At 38.4% G+C, this 27,078-nt stretch overlaps 1 protein-coding gene across 3 annotated transcripts in view; it reads right to left on the bottom strand.

Moving 5' to 3' along the window:
- LOC133663362 (glycerol kinase-like) overlaps window positions 1-16,953 on the bottom strand; it is a 59,433-nt gene extending 42,480 nt beyond the window's left edge. For all 3 annotated transcript variants that reach the window (XM_062067781.1, XM_062067780.1, XM_062067782.1), the window contains exons 1-7: window positions 16,805-16,953; window positions 11,189-11,262; window positions 9,439-9,545; window positions 6,882-6,959; window positions 3,687-3,766; window positions 3,461-3,598; window positions 2,182-2,291 (exon numbers count right to left, since the gene is read on the bottom strand). In XM_062067781.1, the coding sequence (XP_061923765.1) occupies window positions 2,182-2,291; window positions 3,461-3,598; window positions 3,687-3,766; window positions 6,882-6,959; window positions 9,439-9,545; window positions 11,189-11,262; window positions 16,805-16,858 (641 nt within the window). In that variant the 5' untranslated portion in view covers window positions 16,859-16,953. The remainder of the gene's footprint in view (window positions 1-2,181; window positions 2,292-3,460; window positions 3,599-3,686; window positions 3,767-6,881; window positions 6,960-9,438; window positions 9,546-11,188; window positions 11,263-16,804) is intronic.
- Between the last annotated feature and the right edge of the window lie 10,125 nt (window positions 16,954-27,078).

Raw genomic sequence — 27,078 nt, 5'->3', positions numbered from 1 at the left:
GCAGCAGCAAGATTCGTCCCACTTCAACTCGGCCCATGCTCCAGTTCAGCATCACACAGAGGCCAGAGTGCCAGGAAATGTACACACTGTTTAATGCAGTCTGTAACATCAGCTGAGGTCCTGGACTCTCCAAACTGGGTAAATTCTATCCTGATAGGTGGTCTGGTGGTGGAAGGTGATGTCTATGTCAGTTGGCCGGTTGGTATAGCGGCTGCAGTGGTGAAGAAGCTAGCTGGTCGACAAGACAGTTGGGTTTTATCAATAATCTTTTTTTGTTCCTCACCCCACCTTTTATGTCGTCGACACAGGCATGCTACGACTACTTGGTCGAAACTCTGCATCTTGGTATCCACATAGCCGTTGACCTGCCAGCCATGGCCTCCATTGCTGCCCTAAGCCTATCCTCTACATTGAGGGCGATGTCCACCACCTCCTTAAGTCTGTTCTCCAAAATGTCCATTCTTTGTTGAAGAAATTAAAGTTTCTCCAGGTCAGATCCTGCTTCCACACCATACTCTTCCTAAAGTACAGGATCCTGTCCTGGCCGGTCCTAATACTCCAGTAGGCTATTTAGCTCAGAAACAGCACTTTGATTAGGCCTTTTGGTGACATTGCGGAAGGGGTTTAAGAGGCGGAGTCAGGTCCTGGGCTGCCTCAGCACTGATCAGTGTATCCTCCTCATCCATGAGGTGTTGGCTGATGGTTGATATTGCTCTAATGTAATTAAAAAAAAGGTAATTGGAAGAAATAATCCAGATTGTGGCTCTGCAGAAAAAATTGTACCGTCTGACACGATCTCCAGATGGCGTCTGACGTCACTCCTTCTGCTTCCGCCCCTTGGCATAGCACACCTTGCCTTATTTATGACCACCCCCAAAAATAAATAACCCTAAACCTAAAAAAACATTTCTGGGATGCAAAATAAGTGGCCGTGTTAAACAGGTGGCCGCTAAAGATAGGGTTTCTAAAACAATGTTTCCCTGCGGAGGAAATATTTGTGGACGCCATAGACAAGTGGTCGCTAAAACAGGTTTGACTGTATTTGTCTGCACTACTAGAGGTGGGAAAAATGATCGATTCTTCAATGCATCTGGGTTAAAACGTGGGCGATTCATGAATCGATGGATTTGTCCAAACATCGATTACTTACATATGTTAAATAAAGTAACATATGCTAATGTTCTCTAAACATTAGATCTAGGTTTAGTTCTATGCTAACCAAGGGAGAACCATTAGCTAACATTATTTTAATGTTATGTGTTAGCTGGGTTAGCACGGACACACATGGAGGAGGAGAGGACAAATATGCTAGTCGCGGCGCTAAGCTAGCTTGAATGTGAAGCAGTGAAACAAGAAAATAATAAATGCTTCAAACACTTCAACAGAAGGCTAATAGGAACGGCAATACAGCAAAAAGGAACCAGCTAAAAAGAGGAAATTAGCAAGTTAATTACTAAGTCAGGAGACAATAATATCCATGCAGTACGGCAACACGTCTTTCAGCCATAGATATGATGAAGCAGTTAGATGAAACCTGTCTTATGGTGACTCGGGCCAAAGTGTGTGAACATTCTGTGGTTTTAGAAAGCACAAAAAATATTTGTTCACTTAATTAGCAGGCTATTACAGTTCTTACGTATCTAGTCTTCCATATATACTGTACATCTATGCTGTGCGCACTAATACAAAAACAGGACATAGCGCAATACTGCATACAACAGTAACCAAAGGAGGAGTCCTGTTGACATACTATTATTAATCATTAATTGCAATACATGTAGAATATATAATATAATATACAATATATATTAACAATTATAGATGTATAAATATAATTTATTTATAATCGAATTGTAGCCCCTGAACCATAATCATAATCTAATCGTGAGGTACCCAAAGATTCCAACCTCTATGCCAGTGGCTCTCAAAACTTTTTTCACCAAGTACCATCTCAAAAATAAAGTACAAGCACCACCATAATTACTTCAATCAAGAGACTCACTCGTGGTACGAGTATCACAGTTTGAGAATCCCTTCTCTATGCACTACACTGTCAAAATACACACAATCAAATACAGAGTGTACATACAGTACCACACTTATTGAGGGGTATTAACAGAAGTGCAGTTTTAACCCTTGGTGAGGTGTACATGTTTGCTAGCATTGTGTGTGTGCTGTTACCTGCACAGCTCAGGATCCCAGTCCATGGTGTGAATGTTGAAGAGCATGGTGCGACTGGCATTAGAAACATCGGTGCAGTGAACTCCTCCATCCTTGCCACCTGTCAGACACTGAGCAAAGCAAACAAAACATAAATTTAAACATAGGTAAATTCTTAAGTCTCAGATGTTATTTCAGAACGCAGGAAAATTCAGTTTGTAACTGCCCACCTGGATGTATCAAACCAATGACACGCATAAAATTAATATTTATAATTATGTATATAAATAATTTATACAGTCATCATCTGGAGGTTCAAAGGCCAGAGCCTGCCTGCCGCATCATCAATAAAACCAACCTTTTTGATAATTGCGTAAGTGTTGAAAATCATTGGCACAATAATGATCTATTTTTTATTCTGTACCAAATGTATTTCATGTATTATTATTATTATCATTGCGAATTTCTTAAAGTTCTTAACACATTCAAAAACCATTGCAACAAGATAACATTCAACTTATTCAAGACTTTCCCAAAAAAACATTTTTACACATCAAAAAATCTAATTTTTATGAAACTTTACGTATTACTAAAATAAATTCCCTTTTTAGCATAGTAATTCCCACAACTTCCACAGTTCTCAACACTTTCAAACCATTACATATAATCGGGTGTCCCGATATTGATTCGATACGGCAGGAATCATACATACTTTTATTATTTTGAAGAGTGGAATGTTACAAAAGGTTGGCTGAAGTGAAATTAGTCAAACAGAGAACAACGTAAGGTATGAACTGTTCATACCTTCCGTTGTTCTCTGTTTGACTAATTTCACTTGAGCCAACCTTTTGTAACATTCCACTCTAAATGATGCGGACACGTTTGTTACTGAATACTTTCTAATACGCTTCTGCTTTGGAGACTTTGTATGTGTAAGTAATATGCAACTAAAATTGATTGATTTATAATAATTAATATTTATTAATATTGTTCAATTAAAGACCATTATTATGTATTTTTAACATGCTATTGTGTGCTTAGCTGTTGTGTTGTCCTTGTAGCCTATAGCATACCATGTTTACCTTTTGTAAATGACAAAATACAATACAAGAAATACAAGAAAAGAACAACCCTGTGTGCCTATTGGGGGACAAGTGAAGGACAAGTGATAGAAAATGGATGGATGAAGTTACCAGCCTTTATACTTAAAAGCTCTGATTCGACGATGCACTTGTGATGTTCACACTCATGATGTTTTGCTGCTTTATATGAATTATTGGTGGGTGCATCAAGTTCATACCCAGATGATCCAGGAGTCCACAGTGCCAAACATGGCGCGTCCACTTAACACAGCCCGTTGCACCTCTTCCACATTGTCTAGCAGCCAGCGGACCTTCACTGCACTAAAATAGGTGCTGATGGGAAGTCCTGTCTTGTGCTGCAACAAACAAACAAAATATAACATAAGGTCAAACATGCATTTATTGTACGTTATGCAAGTGTATAAGAATGATTTATCCTCTCACCTTGAGGTAATTCTTGTTTTTGTCTGGTGTTTTATTAATAAGTCTCTCCACAGTAGACTGTGTGCGCAGGTCTAACCAAACTACAAAGTAGGAAAATAAATGTATCAGGAAACTGGTGACAATGCGAACCATATGAAAATAAACATAAATAATACATGTAATTCAACATACTGTATCAATGCAGTCTTCACATTAATTTGATACAACAAAGCAAACATTGGTGTTACATAAATAACAGTAACATGTAACTCTGGGTTAACTCTGATGTACGCCTTTATCTTTTAATACTCAAACAACATGTAACATATTTGTGATTATAATAGTTTACATTTGAAAGACATGCGCACACACACAGTTTACATTAGTTATGAACGGTTATAAATGGACATACAGCTGAAGGTGCAGTATTTAATACTGTGTGTATGTAGATGTAGTATAAACTGTATGTTAAGGTTGTCAGTGGGTTGTCGATACAAGGTACCTTCTTGAAAACGATATGCTGCATCTCAGGAGGCTATCCTGAATAAATTGAAATCGATACAAAGCTGATAGAACATGCAAAAAATACATAGATACCTGCTTTTTTCAATATTGTCAGCACAGAATACTGTCCAACACTTTTCCGAGCTCTGCCCATTCTAGGTGTGTGAGCACAGAGTCAGTGCTGAAGAAGAACGTCTGCTATCTCAAAAAATTATCCAGAGTTACCATATATAGTGTTTACTCATTCGTGAAGTTCGTTAAAAACGGCACGTCCGGTTATATATATATATATAGATATAGATATATATATATATATATATCGATATATATATATATATATATATCTATATATATATATATATCTATATCGATATATATATATATATATGTGTGGAAAAAAACTCTTTGAAGTATGCGTTTTTTTCCCGCCTTCAGCACAGTAAATGCAGCCTCTCTGCCATAACATAAATGTGCAGTAAATGATTGAGTGTCTCCATGGTGAATGCTGCGTGGTGCATGAAAAAACCTCATTTAAATAAGGCGGGCTCCAGCAGTAATGAATAGCACGTGCGATGTTAGTAAATCAGACGCAGTGTTTTGGCCGTTCTGATGACCGGCATATATTCTGCATATTTATGAAGACAAACCATGCTACATGGATTGCGCTTTTTATTCTAAGAGACTCAGTTCTCTGCGTCCATGTTTAGTAGATCACGACCATAGTGTACAGTAAGTACCTGTACTATAAATTATTTACATTTAGTATATAGAATGTACACGTAGTATATAGTATGTATATGCAGCATATGGTATGCACATGAAGTATAGATAATATGTACATGTAGTATATAGTATGTACATACATCCCTTAAGTCTTAAGACATCAGCAAAAATGCATATATTATACAACTTGTATTGTTTACTTCAAATGTATATCATTCCATGTTTTTTATTTATGCAGTATTTTTTTATCCTTAACATTTTTATATAAAGGAGCCATATGTAAAACTCTGGCCAGAAATGGTACTGCAATCATGGTCAAAATGCTGTAGTCCTCTCCCCCTCTACCTGATGGAGGTTGCCAGATACGCAGCTGAATCCAGCTCAATCGACTGGGCTACTCCAAGGAACTTCAAACTTCCACTGCCTCTTACTAGGGATTGAGGTGCTGGGACCATAATAGCTGAATAGACAAGCGTTTTGTCAATAACAAATCTCTAACCAACACATTTTACACAGAAATTAGACTATTTTCAGGAAGAAGTATGTCATGTACCATATCACAACAAATGGCGATCATATAGTTATTGTCAGTACTATCAGAAAACAAAGACTAAAACAAACTACAACCAACGCTAGCAATGGTTATACTGGTGAAAATAAGTAGAGCATGCTTAGCAGCCTAATGTATGCCCAAAACTAAAGAGGAGACATTTTACCAAGGTATGCCTATAGGCTACTGTTTCAAACGTTTCAGATTGCCATATAACTTGGTACATGTAGTCCACAATATGCAAACACGAATTAGGAATTATTTTATTATGTGATTTAGCTGTCTCCCTAAGTTTTGCATTGCCATGACAGCTGCGCTAATGTTGGAACCCATTTCCTCAGTGTATCAGCATATTGAGAACGAAATAGGCACTGACACTACCCATATCCACAGGTTTTATTTGTCTAAATTATATTTTGCACTGTCAGTTCGAATACACACCGACATACAGGCTAACGGGCATATTTTTCCCCCGTTAGCCTGTATGTCGATATGTCATTGACTGGGCTAGCATGCTAAGCATTACACAGGAGCAAAGCACCATCACACTAAGCATTCGTTGCACAAACATACTAGCTTTGTTAGACAAGATCATACATTGGACAATGTAGTTTACATACGAAATGTCCATTTCCATTTATTACAAGTAATAAGAAAACTTAAATGCCTTACTTACCTATCAAGGAGGAAATTAGCAAGTACGGCGTCAGATGAAAAAATCTTCTCCGCCTTCAATCGTCTCCATCTTTCAAAGGCATCCTCGATAAAAATCCTCGTTTTGTTCCTGGCTTTGTCATGAATGAGTTGAGAATCGTAACGACGCCTTTTAGATTTACTAAGGTCTGACATGTTTAGTAACTTTACCAGTGGCAGTAGCTAGACGAAGATGGTCGTGCGTAACTGGCAACCTGGATGTGACACACTGACCGACTCAAACGGTGGAGGGCAGGGCATCGAAATGAAAATACAACAAGATTTCGGGACTGTAAATCTAATTTTGAATTGAGCATATCCCGGCTGAACTACTGTTATCAGTTATAGAGGTATTTGAAAAGAACATGATTTATTAATGCCTTTTGACATATCAGGGCCATTTAATAAAGACGTGACATGGAATTATTACATATGGCACTTTTAATTGTAATCATTAAAAAAGAAAATATGAATTTTAAATATAATGAATTATCTTCAATCTTTCAGTGAAGGTGGACAGGAGCATAGTAATTTGACACACCTGCAGTAACGCTCATATCAGTGGGACTAATTGCAGCAAGAAGATAATATAGTTGCCATTGTGATTTATTTGTTCATGAATTGTAAACAAAATTAAAATATTTCTGGTGTAATGTACTCAACCTTTAGGGAAACTTTGTGTAACCATGGGAAGCAACTGAAGAAGTGATGTGTGCAGAAATATGACAAATATTGTACAAACATACCAATAGCGTTGTAAAGAGGTTCTCCTGTCTCTTTGTCCCAAACCACTGTTGTCTCTCTTTGATTGGCCACGCCCACCGCTGATAAAATAGTGGTATAAAAATCATTATTATTGTCCCAAGATCCATCCATCCATCCATCCATCCATTTTCTACCGCTTGTCCCTTTCAGAATCACTGGGGGTGCTGGAGCCTATCTCAGCTGTCCCAAGATTATGATGATGATTATTAGGGGTGTCCCGATACTACTTTTTCCATTTCCGATACCAATAATACAGCCTTGACATTTGGCCAATACCAATATCAATGCGATACAATATCAGCAAAAATATATATATATTTTTTTACTTGTGTGTAGGGATGATGTTTGATAAGAAATTATCGAGTTCGAGCCTATTATCGGATCCTCTTATCGAACCGATTCCTTATCGATTCTCTTATTGAGTCCAGATAGGTTGTTGTATATGGAAAAAAACCCACAATATTTGGTTTAACAAAAGCTCACTTTTATTATATAAGAAAACAATTTAAATAAATAAATACATATTGACTGTTACCCCCCTAAAAAAATTAAAAAAAATAAATAAATATTGACTGTTGTTACCCAAAGTATATTAAGTGGGATTTTTCAGAAAAACAAATATATACAGTAACACAAAAACAACCTGTCTCTTTGATCACTATAGATGTATAAATAATACTATAGTGTTAAATAAAATCAGTCCCTTGGGCACAAAACTGAAAATAATACAGCTCTCCAAAAAGTGCAATTCTGCTGCTATTTGACATAACTGTTTGTTATGATGCTTTGACATTTTTGCACTTTATTTCTTTATTGAAAGAAAATTCTATGAAGAGAAAAGTTGTTTGCAAATGTGGTTACAATGCTAAAAAATTAAAGTTAAAGCTAAAAAAAGAAATACACTTTATTGAGTTAACATTATTTCTTTGTAGGGGGAAAGATGTTATGAGCTAGGGGAATATACAACTACACTACCCAGCATGCAGCGGGAGTGACGAGCATGCGCGGTAGCCCCGAAAAGTGTTGTTGCATGTCGTCAACCGGCAGCTAAGAATGAGGTTATGAGCACGCTGTGAAAGTAAACGTCAAGAACTCAGCCAACACGCCTCGTCTGCATTATTTATATTTAGACAGACAACACATATACAGTGTGATTTTGTTTAGTTTACAAGGAAAGAAAAACAAAAGTTAAAAAACGGAGATCATGTCATATATGTTGTATATATATGTATGTGCTGCGGTTGCTTTAAGAACGTTGCGACAGCTGCCGTAAAGGAGGTGCGTTGCTAGCCTGGTTGCTATGTTTCCGGTTGGTCGTAAAAGTGTTCGTCATGTGTTTGTACCCTGCTCAAATCTCTCAGTAAAGTTATTCATTGGATTATACCTTTTGTTTTTAACTTTATTACACCTTGGAGTGCTTTTTCCGTTCCATTTTTTTCCTGCTTTCGCTATCTGCGCCTAATGACTGAGCTACGTGATGTCATTTCTTGGGATGTCACACGGAGCATTTCTGGTCGGGACGGGATTCGAATAAAGAACCAACTCTTTTTCTTTACTATAGTGGTCTCGATAACGGGTACCGGTTCTCAAAAAGGGATTCGAGTCCGATGACTCGGTTCTTTTCTTATCGAACAACCGGGAAAATCGGTTTCGAGTATCATCCCTACTTGTGTGTTAATGTTAGAAAAGGCTTGATCAGGTGATATGTTAGCAGGTATGCATTGATTTCAGTTTGTCCTTGGTGTGTTGCCCTAGTCAGGAAGTAGTTCGTTGGCATTACTTTTAATGTGCCAGTCTTGTATTTTGTTGAACCCTACAAAGTGTTTATACTGTAAGTATTGTACTTATTACACACCAGCTGTTTATTGTAACATGCATTTTAATTGAGTTTTGATGACCAGATTTGGAGGTGATGAAATCGCAATGTAAAATCCCTAATGCTAATCAGTAGCATGTATATCACATAGTCAATATATATTAGCATTGAGCTGGGAGTTTGTTTTAATACATTTCTTTTATGTTGTCACAGAGACGTTATTTGGTATTTCAAATTGACAATCTATTTCTGCCCTCTTCACTTTTACAGTGTTTTAAAGCAAAATCTTTTAAAAAGCTGTCAAATGGAGCTATCCTGTTATCTGTCTGCTAAGCTAGCAAGATGGATAGATGGATAGATGGATAGATAGATAGATAGATAGATAGATAGATAGATAGATAGATAGATAGATAGATAGATAGATAGATAGATAGATAGATAGATAGATAGATAGATAGATAGATAGATAGATAGATAGATAGATAGATAGATAGATAGATAGATAGATAGATAGATAGATAGATAGATAGATAGATAGATAGATAGATAGAAATTCACACCAAAGAAAAATTGAAATGAGATGTTAGCGGGAGCAGAACAGACTTCTACTATCAGAGTTCTTATATCGGACATTTTAGATGCAGGTCGAAATAATCAATATTTAATTTCGGACACCCCTAATTATTATTATTATTATTATTACTATTATTGTGATAGCTCACCTTTAATGTTGCTGATGTCAATGTTGAGCTGGTGAAGTTTTTCACACGTCCTGTCCATACATTCATAGACTGACTGTATAATCTTCTTTGGATCCTCCTCGACCCACCTGGAGCACACAAGAGGCCTTTATACACCAAAAGTTTAGGAACGTTCCTGGAACCTTTAGTTCCTGAAACTAAATGTTCATGTAAAAGTGTGTGGTTTGTGTTTCCACTGCATTTCCCAGTTCAGGGTCGTTTATACAAATCAGGCTGATGATGCATGAATGAGTGGTACAGTATATTTCTACACTGATAACATGTAAATAAAGAGACAATATAAGGTCATATTTATTTTACTAAAGTGACTGTAAAATGTACATCTTTTGTAGTACATGCTGTAGTATTTTCTCTCTGCCTCAAACACACACGCACACATGGACATCAACTATGGTTCTAGTACAAGAACAGTACCATTCAAAATTAGCTAAACAATAATTCAAGTTTCTCACCATTTGAGTGTTGTTTCCCTGAATAATGTACTGAAGTAATTATTTGGATAAACACGTTTTGCTTTTACTTGAGTTGAAAGTAACGGTACTCTTTCTCGAGGAGAATTTCTGGCTACTTTGCATACAACTGAACAGTCCTTCCTCCACAATTAGTTTACTTACATTGAAAAATCACATTAAAAATTAAAATCGCACCTCAGAACTTAACCTGTAGGATAAAGTAAAGAACTTGGATAATCAGGAAAGTGAAGTGAATTATATTTATATAGCGCTTTTCTCTAGTGACTCAAAGCACTTTACATAGTGAAACCCATTATCTAAGTTACATTTTTTTAAACCAGTGTGGGTGGCACTGGTGAGCAAGTGGGTGAAGTGTCTTGCCCAAGGACACAACAGCTGTGACTAGGATGGCAGAAGCGGGGATCGAACCTAGAACCCTCTGTGCTACGATTATGATTAATTATTAATGTTACCATAGATGACACAACTTCTTAATATACAAATGTGACATTTTTTTATGTCAATATATTTGTATTATTAAGTAAATAATGGCTTATAATTGTAGACACAAATATTATATTTGTCTGTAGAAGTTAGTAAATGAGAACAATGTATAATACATTCTTAGCTATATTTAACTGCTTATCATTCTTACATTGTTTGTATGGAGCTGTGGACATCAAAGAAGTGTTTTTTATAAAACAGTGTTTTTAAAGAAACAAAGACATGAACATGTAAACATGAGGGCTTTCTAACTACCACATGAAAATAGAGCTCCTCTCAACGAGCAGTTTGTGTTGCGGCTGTAGCCTTTCCCCAATTTAAAGGCTCCCTCTCTTGCTTGTGACCCCAAAATAAGCTTTTGTATTTTTAAACAAATGCTTAGAATTCCATACAGCATACTTGCTTTGCATTGTGGGATATTATGTTAAGTTAAAGTTAAAGTTAAAGTACCAATGATTGTTACACACACACTAGGTGTGGTGAAATTTGTTCACCCGCTGGGAGGTGAGGGGAGCAGTGGGCAGCAGCGGTGCCGCGCCCGGGAATCATTTTTGGTGATTTAACCCTCAATTCCAACCCTTGATGCTGAGTGCCAAGCAGGGAGGTAATGGGTCCCATTTTTATAGTCTTTGGTATGACTCGGTTGGGGTTTGAACTCACAACCTACCGATCTCTGGGCGGACACTCTAACCACTAGGCCACTGAGTAGGTCACTATGTTCTAGCTTATGGTATTCTGGAAGCTACAAAACTCACCCTTCCTTTGGAAAGCTCTGCTCAATTTCGACTTGGTGCTGACTAATCAGTTGGGCCGTCTTGGCGTTGAACACCTGAGGGAAACAAGTTTATTCAATCGTTTGTGAGCATGTGCAGAGTTGTTCACACTATTTGTGCACGTGTGTATCAGAAAGTCAAATGCTGTGCAAATTCAGAATTTGATTTGCAATATTATGTTTGAATAATGGTGAATTATTGTGTTTCAAAACATTCACACAATGTAGTATTCTAATTATTATTCAGCTCTTTTTTCGTCCGCCTTCTCCTCCCATGCTTTTCCCATGTTCGGCTCATTCATGACACACACGCTACCATAACAAAATTCCCAAACTTCCAGGAATTCCTTATTTTCTGGGACTTTCATTTCATTTAAATTTAAAGGCCTACTGAAATGAAATTTTCTTATTTAAACGGGGATAGCAGGTCCATTCTATGTGTCATACTTGATCATTTCGCGATATTGCCATATTTTTGCTGAAAGGATTTAGTAGAGAACATCTACGATAAAGTTCGCAACTTTTGGTCGCTGATAAAAAAGCCTTGCCTGTATCGGAAGTAGCGTGACGCCACAGGTTGCGGAGCGCCTCACATCTGCACATTGTTTACAATCATTCCCACCAGCAGCGAGAGCGATTCGGACCGAGAAAGTGACGATTACCCCATTAATTTGAGCGAGGATGAAAAGATTTGTGGATGAGGAAAGTGAGAGTGAAGGATTAGAGTGCAGTGCAGGACGCCAGGATGTATCTTTTTTCGCTCTGACCGTAACTTAGGTACAAGGGGTCATTGGATTCCACACGTTCTCCTTTTTCTATTGTGGATCACAGATTTGTATTTTAAACCACCTCAGATACTATATCCTCTTGAAAATGAGAGTCGAGAACGCGAAATGGACATTCACAGTGACTTTTATCTCCACGACAATACATCGGCGAAGCACTTTAGCTTCGGAGCTAACGTTATAGCATCGTGCTTAACTGCGGATAGAAACAGAAGAAACATGCCCCTGACTGGAAGGATAGACCGAAGATCAACAATACTACTATTACTTCTACTCTCATGAGACACTGAACTAAACCCTGGACCTGTAACCACACGGTTAATGCTGTCCCGCCTGGCGAAGCCTAGCAATGCTGTTGCTAACGACGCCATTGAAGCTAACTTAGCTACGGGACCTCGACAGAGCTATGCTAAAAACATTAGCTCTCCACCTACGTCAGCCGTCATCTGCTCATCACCGCCCGTGCGCACCTGCGTTCCAGCGATCGACAGCGCAACGGAGGACTTCACCACGATCATCTGTGCGGTCGGCGGCCCGGAGATGGAGGAAGTCAACCCAGACACCGGTGAGGACAGTGGCGAGGCGGCACCTGCGTTCCAGCGATCGACAACGCAAAGGAGGACTTCACCACGATCATCTGTACGGTCGGCGGCCCGGAGATGGAGGAAGTCAACCCAGACACCGGTGAGGACAGTGGCGAGGCGGCGGACGGCGTTGTGTTGCTGTAGCCAACCGCTAATACACCGATCCCACCTACAGCGTTCTTCTTTGCTGTCTTCATTGTTCATTAAACAAATTGCAAAAGATTCACCAACACAGATGTCCAGAATACTGTGGAATTTTGCGATGAAAACAGGCGACTTAAGCTGGCCACGGTGCTGTTCCAAAATGTCTGCTACAATCCGTGACGTCACGCGCAAATGTCATCATACCGAGACGTTTTCAGCCGGATATTTCCCAGGAAATTTAAAATTGCACTTTATAAGTTAACCCGGCCGTATTGGCATGTGTTGCAATGTTAAAGGCCTACTGAAACCCACTACTACCGACCACGCAGTCTGATAGTTTATATATCAATGATGAAATCTTAACATTGCAACACATGCCAATACGGCCGGGTTAACTTATAAAGTGCAATTTTAAATTTCCCGCCACACTTCAGGTTGAAAACGTCTAGATATGATGACGTATGCGCGTGACGTAAACGATTGATACGGAAGTATTGGTACCCCATTGAATAAAATACAAAAAAGCTCTGTTTTCATTTCAAAATTCCACAGTATTCTGGAAATCTGTGTTGGTGAATCTTTTGCAATTTGTTTAATGAACAATGGAGACCGCAAAGAAGAAAGTTGTAGGTGGGATCGGTGTATTAGCGGCGGACTACAGCAACACAGCCAGGAGGACAGAGATGGATAGCAGACGCGCTAGCCGCCAAACTCACTTTAACTTCCTCCATCTCGCCGACCGCATCTGTGATCGGGTGAAGTCCTTCGTCGCACCGTCGATCGCTGGAACGCAGATGAGCACGGGTGTTGATGAGCAGATGAGGGCTGGTTGGCGTAGGTGGATAGCTAATGTTTTTAGCATAGCTCTGTGAGGTCCGGTTGCTAAGTTAGCTTCAATGCCGTCGTTAGCAACAGCATTGTTAACCTTCGCCAGGCTGGAAAGCATTAACCGTGTAGTTACATGTCCATGGTTTAATAGTATTGTTGATCTTCTGTCTATCCTTCCAGTCAGGGATTTATTTATTTTGTTACTATATGCGGTTAAGCACGATGCTATCACGTTAGCTCCGTAGCTAAAGTGTTTCGTCGATGTATTGTCGTGGAGATAAAAGTCACTGTGAATGTCCATTTCGCGTTCTCGACTCTCATTTTCAAGAGGATATAGTATCCGAGGTGGTTTGAAATACAAATCTGTGATCCACAATAGAAAAAGGAGAGAGTGTGGAATCCAATGAGCCACCTTGTACCTAATTACGGTCAGAGCGAAAAAAGATATGTCTTGCACTGCATTCTAGTCCTTCACTCTAACGTTCCTCATCCACAAATCTTTCATCCTCGCTCAAATTAATGGGGTAATCGTCGTTTTCTCGGTCCGAATCGCTCTAGCTGCATTAAAAACAATAGGAAAATGTGAGGAGCCTTTCAACTGACTACGTCACGCTACTTCCGGTAGGGGCAAGGCTTTTTTTTATCAGATACCAAAAGTTGCGATCTTTATCGTTGTTGTTCTCTACTAAATCCTTTCAGCAAAAATATGGCAATATCACGAATGATCAAGTATGACACATAGAATGGATCTGGTGTCCCCGTTTAAATAAAAAAAAATCATTTCAGTAGGCCTTTAACATTTCATCATTGATATATAAACTATCAGACTGCGTGGTCGGTAGTAGTGGGTTTCAGTAGGCCTTTAATGGAATTTTTTAAACATCCATTTCTCACATTTTTCATCCAATTCAAACCATCCCACTCACTCTGGACATTCAAACTAACAACTTGAAACTAAAATGTTCCATATATTCCTGTTTTTCCATGAATTCCCACTTTTCAATAGCAGTGTTTCCACCGTTGTTTTCTTTTGATTACTTTTACCACATTTTTCAACCAATTTCAATCATTCCACCATCAAAATATTTCATTTATTCAGGATACTCAGGCTATCTAAACTTTATGTCCAAATATTTTCCCACTTTTTTGTAACACTTACTCTCAATTCAAAAATCATCTATACATCCATCTTCTACCGCTTGTCCCTTTCGGGGTCGCGGGGGGTGCTGGAGCCTATCTCAGCTGCATTCGGGCGGTAGGCGGGGTACACCCTGGACAAGTCGCCACCTCATCGCAGGGCCAACACAGATAGACAGACAATAAAATCATCATAAATGCGTAAATTTGTCATAAAAACAAAGTCAGATCAAAGTCCTTCTTTATGATGGCATAAAGAAGACCTTTTGCAGGGGTTACCGTAACAAAAAGGCAAAGTCGTAAGACAAAATAATATAAACTTTTTATGTATACCTAGATCTGAATTCGGGACCAAAAATGTTAAATGATCACCTAATATTAAGGTTTTATTTTTTAGCAATTCACTGAGGGACAATTATCAAAATGAGTTGTGGGCCCCCAGGCAGCACTTTGGACCCCCTCGGTTAAAGGTCATGTATGAAAGCAGCTCAATAGTCTGGTAGTGAGTATGACAAGAACAAGCTTGTTTAAACTTTAACTTCTCTACCATGATTGAATCTTCCATATGACTCACTTTCATTAATACCCTTGTAGTTCAAACATGTTTCACACTCTGGAATGTATTCAATTTCCAGCATACTATTCAAGAAGCTAAATTTATATTTTCTTTTGATCAAACACAAAACCCAGATGTGTTTCCAACAATCCACATACAAACGAGTTACTTGTTAACTAGTGATAGCTTGCTAGTTATCCTGCCTGGAAAACAGTCACTATAGACAAACACTACTCTAAAGAACAATGTCAGTCTAACATATCAGCAAATATCTTCATGTACTCTACAACTATTACTATTATTCCTGTTCAATGATTTTAAAGTAAAATCTCCACCTATATTGTGCACTCTATATGGTACACATATATTAAACCCCAAAATATAATTCAAATAAGCTAAAAACTAAAATAATTGACTTTTAAACCATTTTTAAAAGTAAATAAAATATATAAATGAAGATATACAGTACAGTACATAACAGTATTACAAATACATGTATAGTTATTTGAAGTGAATTGAAGTGTGAAGTGAATTATATTTATATAGCGCTTTTCTCTAGTGACTCAAAGCGCTTTACATTGTGAAACCCAATATCTAAGTTACATTTTTACACCAGTGTGGGTGGCACTGGGAGCAGGTGGGTGAAGTGTCTTGCCCAAGGACACAACAGCAGTGACTAGATTGGCAGAAGCGGGGATCGAACCTGGAACCCTCAAGTTGCTGGCACGGCCACTCTACCAACCGAGTATATATTTAAAAACAAAAGTTTTGATGTTAATTTACATATTTTTATTTTTAGTTGTAAAATTATTTATTCTTTTAAATGAGTTGTTCAAAGTATCATTTACTAATTCATAATAAATTGATTACATTTTTTAATTAATTCATATTTTAACTTAATAAATTACAAGTAGTTGTTGCATTGCACTCAAATAATCAAACTATTGTAAATTGTATTTTTATTAAATGTGTACATGGTGTCAAGCCTTATTGTATACAGTTTAGTATATGCAGGGACATGTTGTGTGTACTAAATTGTATACTGTGTATTGCATTAAAAACTTGTAATCGTTTAATATGAATGTTTTTGCACATGTGTACTGACTCGATTCTGAACATGAGTAATATTTGTGTGTTTAATCTCTTTAATAAGCACTATGAAAGGAGTCTCTCAACTTAAGTGTATGATGCAGAGGTAACCTACAATGTAACATTAGTTCAATGTAACCTACAATGTAACCTACAATGTAACATTAGTTCAATGTAACCTACAATGTAACCTACAATGTAACATTAGTTCAATGTAATATTAGTTCAATGAGAGGCCTCACTGAAATAACACTGGTAATATTAATCTAAATATGGGTGTAGAAATAAGTGGTCAGGGTTATACAGTATAAGTAGAAGTGCATTAATGTAAATATTGGTGTAGAAGTGGTCAGTGTAACACAGTATAACTAAAAGTGGTCAGTGTAACACAGTATAACTAAGTGTAAGAGGTAAGGGTTAAAAAAAAATTGAGTGTGCCATCTTATGGCCAATCGCTAAGTTGCCACGTCACTCACCAGGAACCTCGTCGAGCTTGTACCTTGGTCAATGGCACCAACGAGTGCGTCCATGGTTGTTTTTGCGTCTTGTGGGTGATTAAAAAAGTATTTTTGTACCCATGAAATGTACTTTTTCTCTGGTCGAGTCTTGCTGGCAAGTGGAGGAGGCGGGGCTTACCGCGCGTGTGTGAGCAACCCGACTTGTTCAAACAACGCTGCCATTGGCTCGTCGCCACCAGGCGTCATCACATTTTATCCAATCAGATTCGGGGCGGGCTTTATCGCCTTCATTAAAGACACCCACGTGGTGATTGGCGAGGCTAACCACGCTTCCTTCAGCAAATTGTGGCACACACCCAAATGAATTAAAAGGCAGGAAAATTCATATGCCAACATTTGGAAAGTGTTAAAAAAAAGTGTTCAATAAAACGTTCTTCCCCACTTGAACACATTAAGTTCCTAAGAGACTACACAAAACCTTTCAAATCAAATTGTATTTATAAAGCCATTTTCATACATAAAGAAATGGGACAAAAAGGGTTTTACAGACTACTATAATGACCCACATCATCAGTCACACACACACACACACACATACACACACACATTCGTGCACATATGATGTTTAGAATAGTTTTTGCGTCAGGAAAAGGAAGCCAAGTAAGTGTAGCAGAAGTGCAGACATGAATACTGAGGGTGTTCTTTATGTAACCTGCCAGGTCCACGTTCCGCCCGGGGCTCAAACCTGGCCCCTCTGAATAACAGTGAGAGCCCAAGGCATCGAGCTAAACGCCTGAGCTGTCAGCTCGAAGTCTAGTGCAAACTCTTAAGGCACAGGTGTCAAACGCAAGGCCCGGGGGCCAAATCTGGCCCGCCACATCATTTATATGGCCAGCTACATCTTTTCTGTACATCTTTTAAGTGGCATGTGAAAGGCTGGAAATAAAAAACACTTTCTAGCAAAATGAATTTATTCTTTACATTTTGACAGAAAAATGTTGCACATGTTCTACACTTGAATATTGTCTGATGTTCGAAGCATTTTTTTTGGTATTAAAAATAAACTCTTATATATGTGCCTGCCATCTTGACTTGCGATTTCAAAGCAAGTTATTCATCAATCTGTAAAATATATAATACTCAAAAACAGTTGACAGTTGGCAAAATGAGAACCAAGGATGTTATATCTTTATATTGAAATATATTTACTGTTACTGTACATGTGGCCCTCCGAGGGCAGCGATAATTGCGACCATGCCTTTAAAGGGGAACTGCACTTTTTTTGGAATTTTGCCTATCGTTCACAATAATTATGAAATACATGACAATGGATTTTCTTTTTTTTATGTATTCTAAATATTAAATAAATATATGTGATCAAAAGTCTGCTTACAATATAGCCTATGGGAGCTGTTCAATTCTGCCATTAAAAACATTGCAACTCCTCCATTAGGGTTTTTTATACATGATGTAAGTTTATATGTAATGTAGTAACAGGCACATTTATAATAACATTGAATATTTACATATTTTGCTCATTTTAGGGACGCAGCTCATTAATTTAAAAAACGCATCACGTTTTCTTTTTTCTCTCTTTACTGATATCTGCTCACGGCAGACTTTATGAGAGCCAACAAACATAATAGAACATCACTTACTGTACAAAGTCTGCAGTCATTAGGATGCCGACAGGAGTGATGTTCATATATTCCCATTAGGTGAAGAATGTCTCATAATCCTCGCGAACCAACGTTGTGGGAGGCGGTCAGGGGGTGTTAGGGGGATGGGTGGCAAGCGTCTTTTTGTGTCGTCCTCGCCAGTTCCACGCATTAAAATGGCTGTCAAAGTGTCCCACCTTGTGAGATTATATCCTAAGCCATCTACTGTCCAGGTGAGAGGCATGATTTATGATCTAGAATAAACTTCCAAGGAGCAGGGAAGCTAGGAAGCAGCAGACCACCCGATGTAAACATAGGCTATAGTGATAGTGATCACGTCGTCACTATAAATAGTTTGTCTGCGTTAGTGCTTATAACAATATCACTAATATTTGGATAATATTCAAGTCACAAAATGTAAATGGAGTATTGTTGGCACTTTTTGAATAATTATTTATGGAATTTTATGGGCAGAATAATGGAGCTTGATACCATTGGTTGTGCAGTAAGCGGACTTTTATTTACATTTATTTCAAATTTAGAATACATTTTTTTTAAATACATACGTCATGTCTTAAGGGGGAACTGCATTTTTGGGTGGAATTTTGCTTATCGTTCACAATCATTATGAGACAAGAATGCATGTTTTTGGGGTTTTTAGGATTCTAAAGATGATTAAAAAAAACGGATCTGAGCCAAGGATGTCGTTGTGGCTTGTGCAGCCCTTTAGACACTTGTGATTAAGGGCTATATAAATAAACTTTGATTGATTGACCATTGTAGCCTTCAAACCACACTAAAATAACTTCAAAACCCATCTCTGTTTTATATTCACACTGAAAGTAAATATATATATAATGTAGTAACACACATTCATACCAATATGTAATATGTACAATATTTACCATATTTTGGTCATTTTAAGCAATGCCGGAACTTATTTCTTCAGCACATTTATTTCCGTTTCCATAGCAGCGCACTTTTGACTTCGGCAACAAATGTGTGTTCCTACTTCTGGAAATAAACGCGTGTGTGTTCATGGCACACTTGGTAATAAACAAAGACAACTATTTTTGGACATATAAGGATTCATGACCCTATCTTTTTGAAGCTGAATATACGGAGGATGAACTACTGCTTATAGAAGCAAGCACGAAGAGAGAGTGAAACTTTGGAGCAGACGGAAGCCGAGAGTTAGGTCGGCGTGACTTTGATGCTGTAAATGCAGAAATTGAAGTCAAGCTATGCCGACAGAAATGGCATGCTTATCCAAAATCAACCGGAAAAAGCCCCGGCTAGCTGGACCAAACAAACAACTCTCTTTGGAGTGAATCACTAAAGTATTTCATGATACATGCAGCACATCATGCTTGCCGTAGCTAGCTTACAGCTAATGTCGTAGCATGTCGTCGCAAGGCGATGTGTTTCTATTCTAGAAAAAGGGTTTGTCAGTGTTCGCTCTTACAATAACAATGCTGCTCCTGCTTGGTAATTATACAGGTTATGGAACGTAAATAAAGTGTTGTTAGCGGTTTTTGGATACATTTTTAAAGTGATTTTGTAGCAGAATGGATTGCTTCCATTAGCTGCATTGCTAGCCACCGAGAACTAGCCAATTATTACAAGTTAGAATGCAAAAAAAACTTTTGTCATGTCTTTCATAAAAGGAGGTTGGACGATAAGCAAAATAAAATCAAAAAAGTGCAGTTCCCCTTTAAGATGTCGGGAGTGACGTTTACCAACATACTCTTGCACGGCCACTGCGCCAGGCAAGCAGCTGTCAGTAAAAACATTCCATACGAACACAGTTGAGCCTTCTCTTCTTTCAGTCATACAGTCACCTTACATAATACCATACAAAAGCATAAAAATAGAACATCCGGCAGGCAGCCAACTTTGATTAAACGTTCCAAGTAAAATAAGTATTTGATCTCCTTTACCCTCACAATGACCAGGGGCCTCATGTATAAAGCTAGCATACTCCCTTTTTCATAGCAAAAGTGAAATGTATCAAAACTGATGTTGACGTAGAAAGGTGTGCCACCCACATTCGGACTTGGCAACATTTGATTTTAACAATGTGAAAAAGATCAAGACAAGGACACAATTTATTATTTCGCCAATGTATTTATTGCTTCATATTGATAATATACAAATTTGGACACACCTCATTTCAACGCGTTTTCTTTATTTTCAAGACTTGTTACCTTGTAGATCAGACCTGGGCGTTCTATGGCCCGCGGGCCACATCCGGCCCTTTGTGCGTCCCTGTCCGGCCCACGTGAGGCCAATCATAAATTACAAAATAAATTTAAAAAAGTATCTATGTCGAGTGTGCAATACAACGATGCTGCTTTTGTTTTGAAAAGCGTTATTTGTATTACTTCCGTGTGGCCGTATGCTCGTGCGCGATTGTGAGTGAATGTGAACAGCGGCAATCACAAACTACAAAATCAATTTAAAAAAACATTTATGTCGTGCGTGCAATACAACTGTGCTGCTTTTATTTTGAAAAGTGTTATTTATGGGTCTATGTCCGTGTGTAACCTGTGAGTGAAGGTGCCCAGCGACAAGTGATGCCCGGTTACCACCGAGACGCTAAAAAGAGAAAAGTTGATGACAAATGCCTTGTTTTCAACAAGACATGGATTGCCAAGTATTTCTTTACAGAAATTAAAGGTAAAGCCGTGTGCTTAATTTGTGGTACACATGTTGCTGTGTTTAAAGAATATAATTTGAATCGCCACTACACGACGAAGCACGAGGAAAAATACCGGAATCTGTCTGATGAAGCGCGCGCAAGGGAGGCTGATGCGTTGATGGTAAAACTGCAAACACAACAAGGACTTTTTGCCAAATTTCCCACCCCCAGAGATGCAGCTGTCAGGACAAGTTTCGTCATTTCTCACCAAATCGCCAGAAAAAAGTAAGGCATTTTCTGACGGAGAGTTTATTAAGGAGTGCTTATTGGACTCTGTTGCGCTGATATGCCCGAAGAAGAGGTGCGTATTTGAGAACGTGCCACTCTCCCGACGCACTGTAAAGAGGCGGGTTGAGATCATCGCTGGAAACTTGGAGCTTCAGCTGAAGAACAGAACGGCCGACTTTGACTGTTTTCCTTGGCTTTGGATGAGAGCTGCGATGTACGTGACACCGCCCAGCTGCTCATCTTCTTACATGGGATAACTGCAGACTTTCAAATCACGGAGTAGCTGGCAGCCATGCAGTCAATTAAAAAGACAACCACAGGTAATAACTTGTTCACATAGGTATGTGTGTTTGGACATGTTAGGACTGAAATGGGACAAGCTGGCAGGTGTGACAACAGATGGTTGTCCAAATCTGACGGGGAAAAATGTTGGACTTTTAAAGAGGATGCAGGATAAAGTGACAGAAATTGACATTTTTGCATTGTATTATACATCAGGAAGTGTTGCGTAAGACAGTGTTAAAAATAAAACCATCAAAAGCAATCTGCTTTTGTATAAAGTTAAGTTAGGTTAAATGAAATTATTATTATTATTATTATTATTTATCTTACAGTATATAAAAAATAATATGAGCAAAATTTAATTGAAATATTGTCGGTGTGGCCCTCCAGCAGTGCTCGGGTTGCTCATGCGGCCCCCGGTAAAAATTAATTGCCCACCCCTGTTGTAGATCGTCACTGAAGGTATCAAAACTATGACACCTGTGAAGTGAAAACCATTTCAGGTGAATACCTCCTGAAGCTCATTGAGAGAATGCCAAGAGTGTGCAAAGCAGTAATCAGAGCAAAAGGTGGCTATTTTGAAGAAGCTAAAATATATAAATATGTTTTCAGTTATTTCACCTTTTTTTTCTTAAGTACATAACTCCACATGTGTTCATTCATAGTTTTGATGCCTTCAGTGACAATCTACAATGTAAATAGTCATGAAACTAATGAATGAGAAGGCGTGTCCAAACTTTTAGCCTGTACTGTATATGCAGACATCTAGTTGATCATTTCGCTCCCTACTGCTGAGTTCTGTGACTCCTGGACCATGTCATGCAGACAGCAGCAGCGGGTGGATACCGGGGAGGATGTCACGTAAACGGCTGCAACCGCAAGGAGTTTTCCTATATGGAGTAATCCAACAACACTCAAAGTATTTTGTATCCGTTGTGATATATTTCAAACAAATAAATCGATCCTTTTTCTAATTCAGTTATGGCCACGCACGTCCACCTTCTTCCTGACACAACCATTTATTTCTTTATTGAATTTCTGCCTGTGTACAGTTCTCAGAGACAAGGCAAGGGATGACAATAGCTCTGCGGTTTGCTCCAAACACCAGAAGGAAGCTTCTCTTACTGACTTGTGAGGTACAAAGAGTTGCGTGGATTTCCTATAGAAGTATTTTTTAAAAATTCTTTCAAACTCCTATCTGTGCGTAGGGATGATGTTCGAAACCGGTTCTCCCGGTTGTTCGATAAGAAAAGAACCGATTCCATGCACTCGAATCCCTTTTTAAGAACCGGTTCCCGTTATTGAGGCCACTATAGTAAATAAAAAGAGTTGGTTCTTTATTCGAATCCCTGGGAACGAATCCCGTCTCACAGGAAATGCCCTGTGACACGTCCCAGAAAATGACAAAGCTCAGTCATTAGGCGGCAGATACAGAAGCAGCAACAAGGTTTATTTTATATATATACTTTTTTGTATTCTATTTTAGTTACTTTGAATTTACAACCCCCTGGCGCTGTTTTGTACTGTTTTTGTACTGTTCTGTACTGTTTTTGTTTCTCGTCTGTTTGTAATTGAAATTTATAAATAAAGGTTTAAAAAAAAAAAAGAAGCAGCCGGAAAAAACGCCTCAAGGCATGGCTTCATTTTACTAAAAAATACGACGAGGAAACGGCTACCTGCAATTATTGCCAGGCTTTGCTCTCATGTAAGGGGGGAAGCACAACAAGCATGATGAAACATGTTCAGGCCGTACATAACCTGAACGTTCGAGAAAGGTGCCGTGGAGAAGCAGCGACAGAGATGACGAAGCAAGCCCCTCTTCCTCTACTTCAAGCTGCAGCGCCAATTCCAGTGAGAGTGCTGGTGAGTAACTAACGTTAACTGTTGCCGGTTAATTTCCATATCTGCTCACTCGTAGTCGTAGCCTTTAGACTAAAATAAGGTTACCTCTTATGTCAACCAGGACTGCAGTAATGTTAGCTAGACTAACGTTACATAAGCATAGTCAGTGGCTAACGGTAACGTTAACGTTAGCCTTTTTGTATGTGTCTGATAACGTTAACATTATCTTGTAGCCTACACCACTCCAGAATTTGCAGGTCTGTCTAATAAACTAGTGCTTTCTTTCTTTCTTTAGTTTATTTCGTGCATGAACACACTTACAGCGTAACACATCAAAGTTTCGTATCATTTCACTTTACATCATGTCTGAAAAGGAGTAGGAAGAAGTAAAGCTTATTTAATCCTACCCCTTTCCCACTTCAGAGCGTTTACAAATATATACATAATTTACTGACCTTTTTATAATAAAATGACATCTGTGAATTAGTATATACAACAGTTTGGTAATATGTAATTAATTAATTCAGTCATTATTAATATACTGCAAATAAGAATATCTTATTTTCAATAAGGTTGAAAGTATTTCTCATAATTCTTCTTTGTACTTTGTAAGCACTATTAATTTGAACAACCTCTTAAAGTGGATCATATCAGTACAATGTTTAACTTCATTACTTAATCAATTCCATCATTTAATTCCACATATTAATACTAAATACTTAATAACAGACACCCTAGTCTTCACATTCAACTAATTTCCCCCCTAATTATATGCTGTGTCTGTCCCTCATTTTCCATCCAGGACAAGGATGTGCAGTCATTCCTGGAGGAGGCCACACTTATGGACCCCAGAAAGATGTTCCAACAGCAGCAGAAGTGCAGTTTTTGGAGAGCTATATTATTTTCAGTTTTGGCCCAAGGGACTGATTTTATTTAACACTATAGTATTATTTATACACCTATAGTGATCACAGAGACAGGTTGTTTTTGTGTTACTGTATATATTTGTTTTTCTGAAAAATCCCACTTAATATACTTTGGGTAACAACTGTCAATATTTCCATCCATCCATTTTCTACCGCTTGTCACTTTTTGGGGTCGCGGGGGGTTGCTGGAGCCTATCTCAGCTGCATTCGGGCGGAAGGCGGGGTACACCCTGGACAAGTCGCCACCTCATTACAGGGCCATTTATTTAATTACATTTTTTTAGGGGGGGTAACAACAGTCAATATTTATTTATTTATTTTATTTTATTTTATTCTTATAAAATAAAAGTGAGCTTTTGTTAAACCAAATATTGTGTGATTTTTTCCATATACAACAACCTATCTGGATTCAATAAGAGAATCAATAAGGAATCGGTTCGATAAGAGGATTCGATAATGGGCTCAAACTCGATAATTTCTTATCAAACATTATCCCTATTTGTGCGTGTGTAATTAAATTAATTTGTGTTTCTGTATATCAATATCTGTGTGTAATCAGTCCCATGTGTTTTAAGTTGTCTCTGTATTATGATTTGTCTGTGTAAAAAATGTATGTCCGTGTTTGAATCGGAGAGTGTGTAAAGAGTGAATATTTAAGAAACATTACACCATTTCTCAAACTTTGTTCACCAAGCACCACCTTAGGAAACACTTTGTACCTTGGTGATACTCTAAGAGGCTAATGGATCCCAAAATGCAAAACACAGGCGGGATTAAGAACAAAAAGTTGTTATTACTCAAGACAGGGATAAAGAGCTACACTAAATTATAATAAATAACGGTGCATAAAAAAGAACAAAAGATTGCGCCGCGGAAAATACTGCAACAGGTAAAACATGATAAACAAGAACAGCGTGGTTACCTGAGCTGGGAGGAAGACTATAGAGGGAGGTCTTACTGAAACAGGAATTGGGTAGAGGAGTCCATAGCATTAACCCGAAGTCCTGTGTCCATGAGTAGTAATCAGCCAGTACAGGTGTGGTTAAATAGGCCAGTTAATTACGCACACCTAGAGCAATTATGCTCAGGGAGTGGTTACGTCTGTAACAGGGGCGGTAACAAAGAAAAACACAAGACACAAAGGAAAAACCAATTAACTACTCCAAACACTAAACACCAAAATGGTCTTACCGCCCAAACAAAAGGTGACTAACAAGTGGATGGAAATTGGTGTCTCCAAGTATACCACCATATTGACCAACATCAAAATACAATAGCGTAGTAGGCCAAAGTATTCATCAAAAACAAGGCAGAGGTTTTATTTAAGAAGTTTAATATATTTTACGCACAGTTTGAACAGTAAAATTGGGTTTGAATATAGGGAAAAAACACTGTAATTAAATAATGAATTACATCGCATTACAATATCTCATTAAGTGCTTTTTCTTTTTAGCGTACGAGTAGATGGACCGTACCGTTTGAGAATAACTGCACTACACCATCAGTCACCATCAAAAGGTCAGTGATAAATACATGGCCACGATTTTAGGACTAAGTAGAAGACAGTGGTGGTAAGATGGAGTTTTCTTGGTAGCTACTTGTGACCACTTGTTTTTTCCATTACCCAGTCTGATTTAATGCTCTATTGTTCACATAACCAGCAACAAATGTTTCCTCTGTATGGTAGTAAACATTCAACAAGACTTAAATGATGCCCTTATATGGTCATCACAGCCTCCTGCCCTTTTGCTCGTCATTAGGATTTGTAATAAATTACTACAGCACATTACTGTAGTGGAGTAAAAAGGTGACTTGTTAGTAAAATGTTGAAATCCATGTCTTTTGCTGAAAAAATAAGGATTTGATTGTTGGGGTGAAGTGTTTTATTCTTTTGCATTATGGTTGTCCATTTACAGTAAATGCAAAAAAACATTTCATTAAGTCTGTTCTTATTTCTGTCTATTTGTCATTCTCACTAATTGTATTACTACAATTATTTCTCAACGTATCTTTTTCCCAAAAGCGTATTACAAAATAAAATAAAAAAGTTTTTGCATGTACGGTACTGTTTTGATATAATTATTTTGCATGTTTTCAATAGGTTAATATATCCAGAGCTGTATATGGTCAGTTTGTGTCAAAGAGGGTCCGTGAACACAGGTGAGCAGACTTTGTGCTTGAAATGTACAAATGATTTTATAAAATAAACAACAGTGATTAAACATTTCACCCCGTGACGCTGGGGCACACGACTGAAGATGTGTCCCAATGGTGGAAAAGCCTCCCAGCGGTGTCACCTAGCCTCACTTAGGTATGCGGTCAGGTGCAAGCCTGGCTCAGGGAGGAGGACGCCCCTGCCATGCAGAGTCCCCAGGGATTGTACCAACTAGTCCTTTCAACAAATTATGAAGTCTGGAGAAGATCCAGTGACCGCTGCGAAAGAGCAACTGACAATCAGGGAAAGACCAGATGACGGCCTGGAAAGACTGCTGACTGGAGGGAATAGACCCCAACGGGGCTGGTGTGGGTTAGCAACTCTACCGGCAGGACCCAGCGCTGCATAGCGTTCCTGGTTCCACCCATCATTGCTACGGAAAAGCCAAAGAAGAAAATACCCCTTGGGTCTGCGAGAGCGGGGGCGGAAGATGACCCATT

This window comes from Entelurus aequoreus, linkage group LG13 (assembly GCF_033978785.1).
Source record: "Entelurus aequoreus isolate RoL-2023_Sb linkage group LG13, RoL_Eaeq_v1.1, whole genome shotgun sequence".
NCBI lineage: Eukaryota > Metazoa > Chordata > Actinopteri > Syngnathiformes > Syngnathidae > Entelurus > Entelurus aequoreus.
Note: the sequence above shows the minus strand (reverse complement) of the source record. Positions and strands in the feature narration are given on the sequence as shown.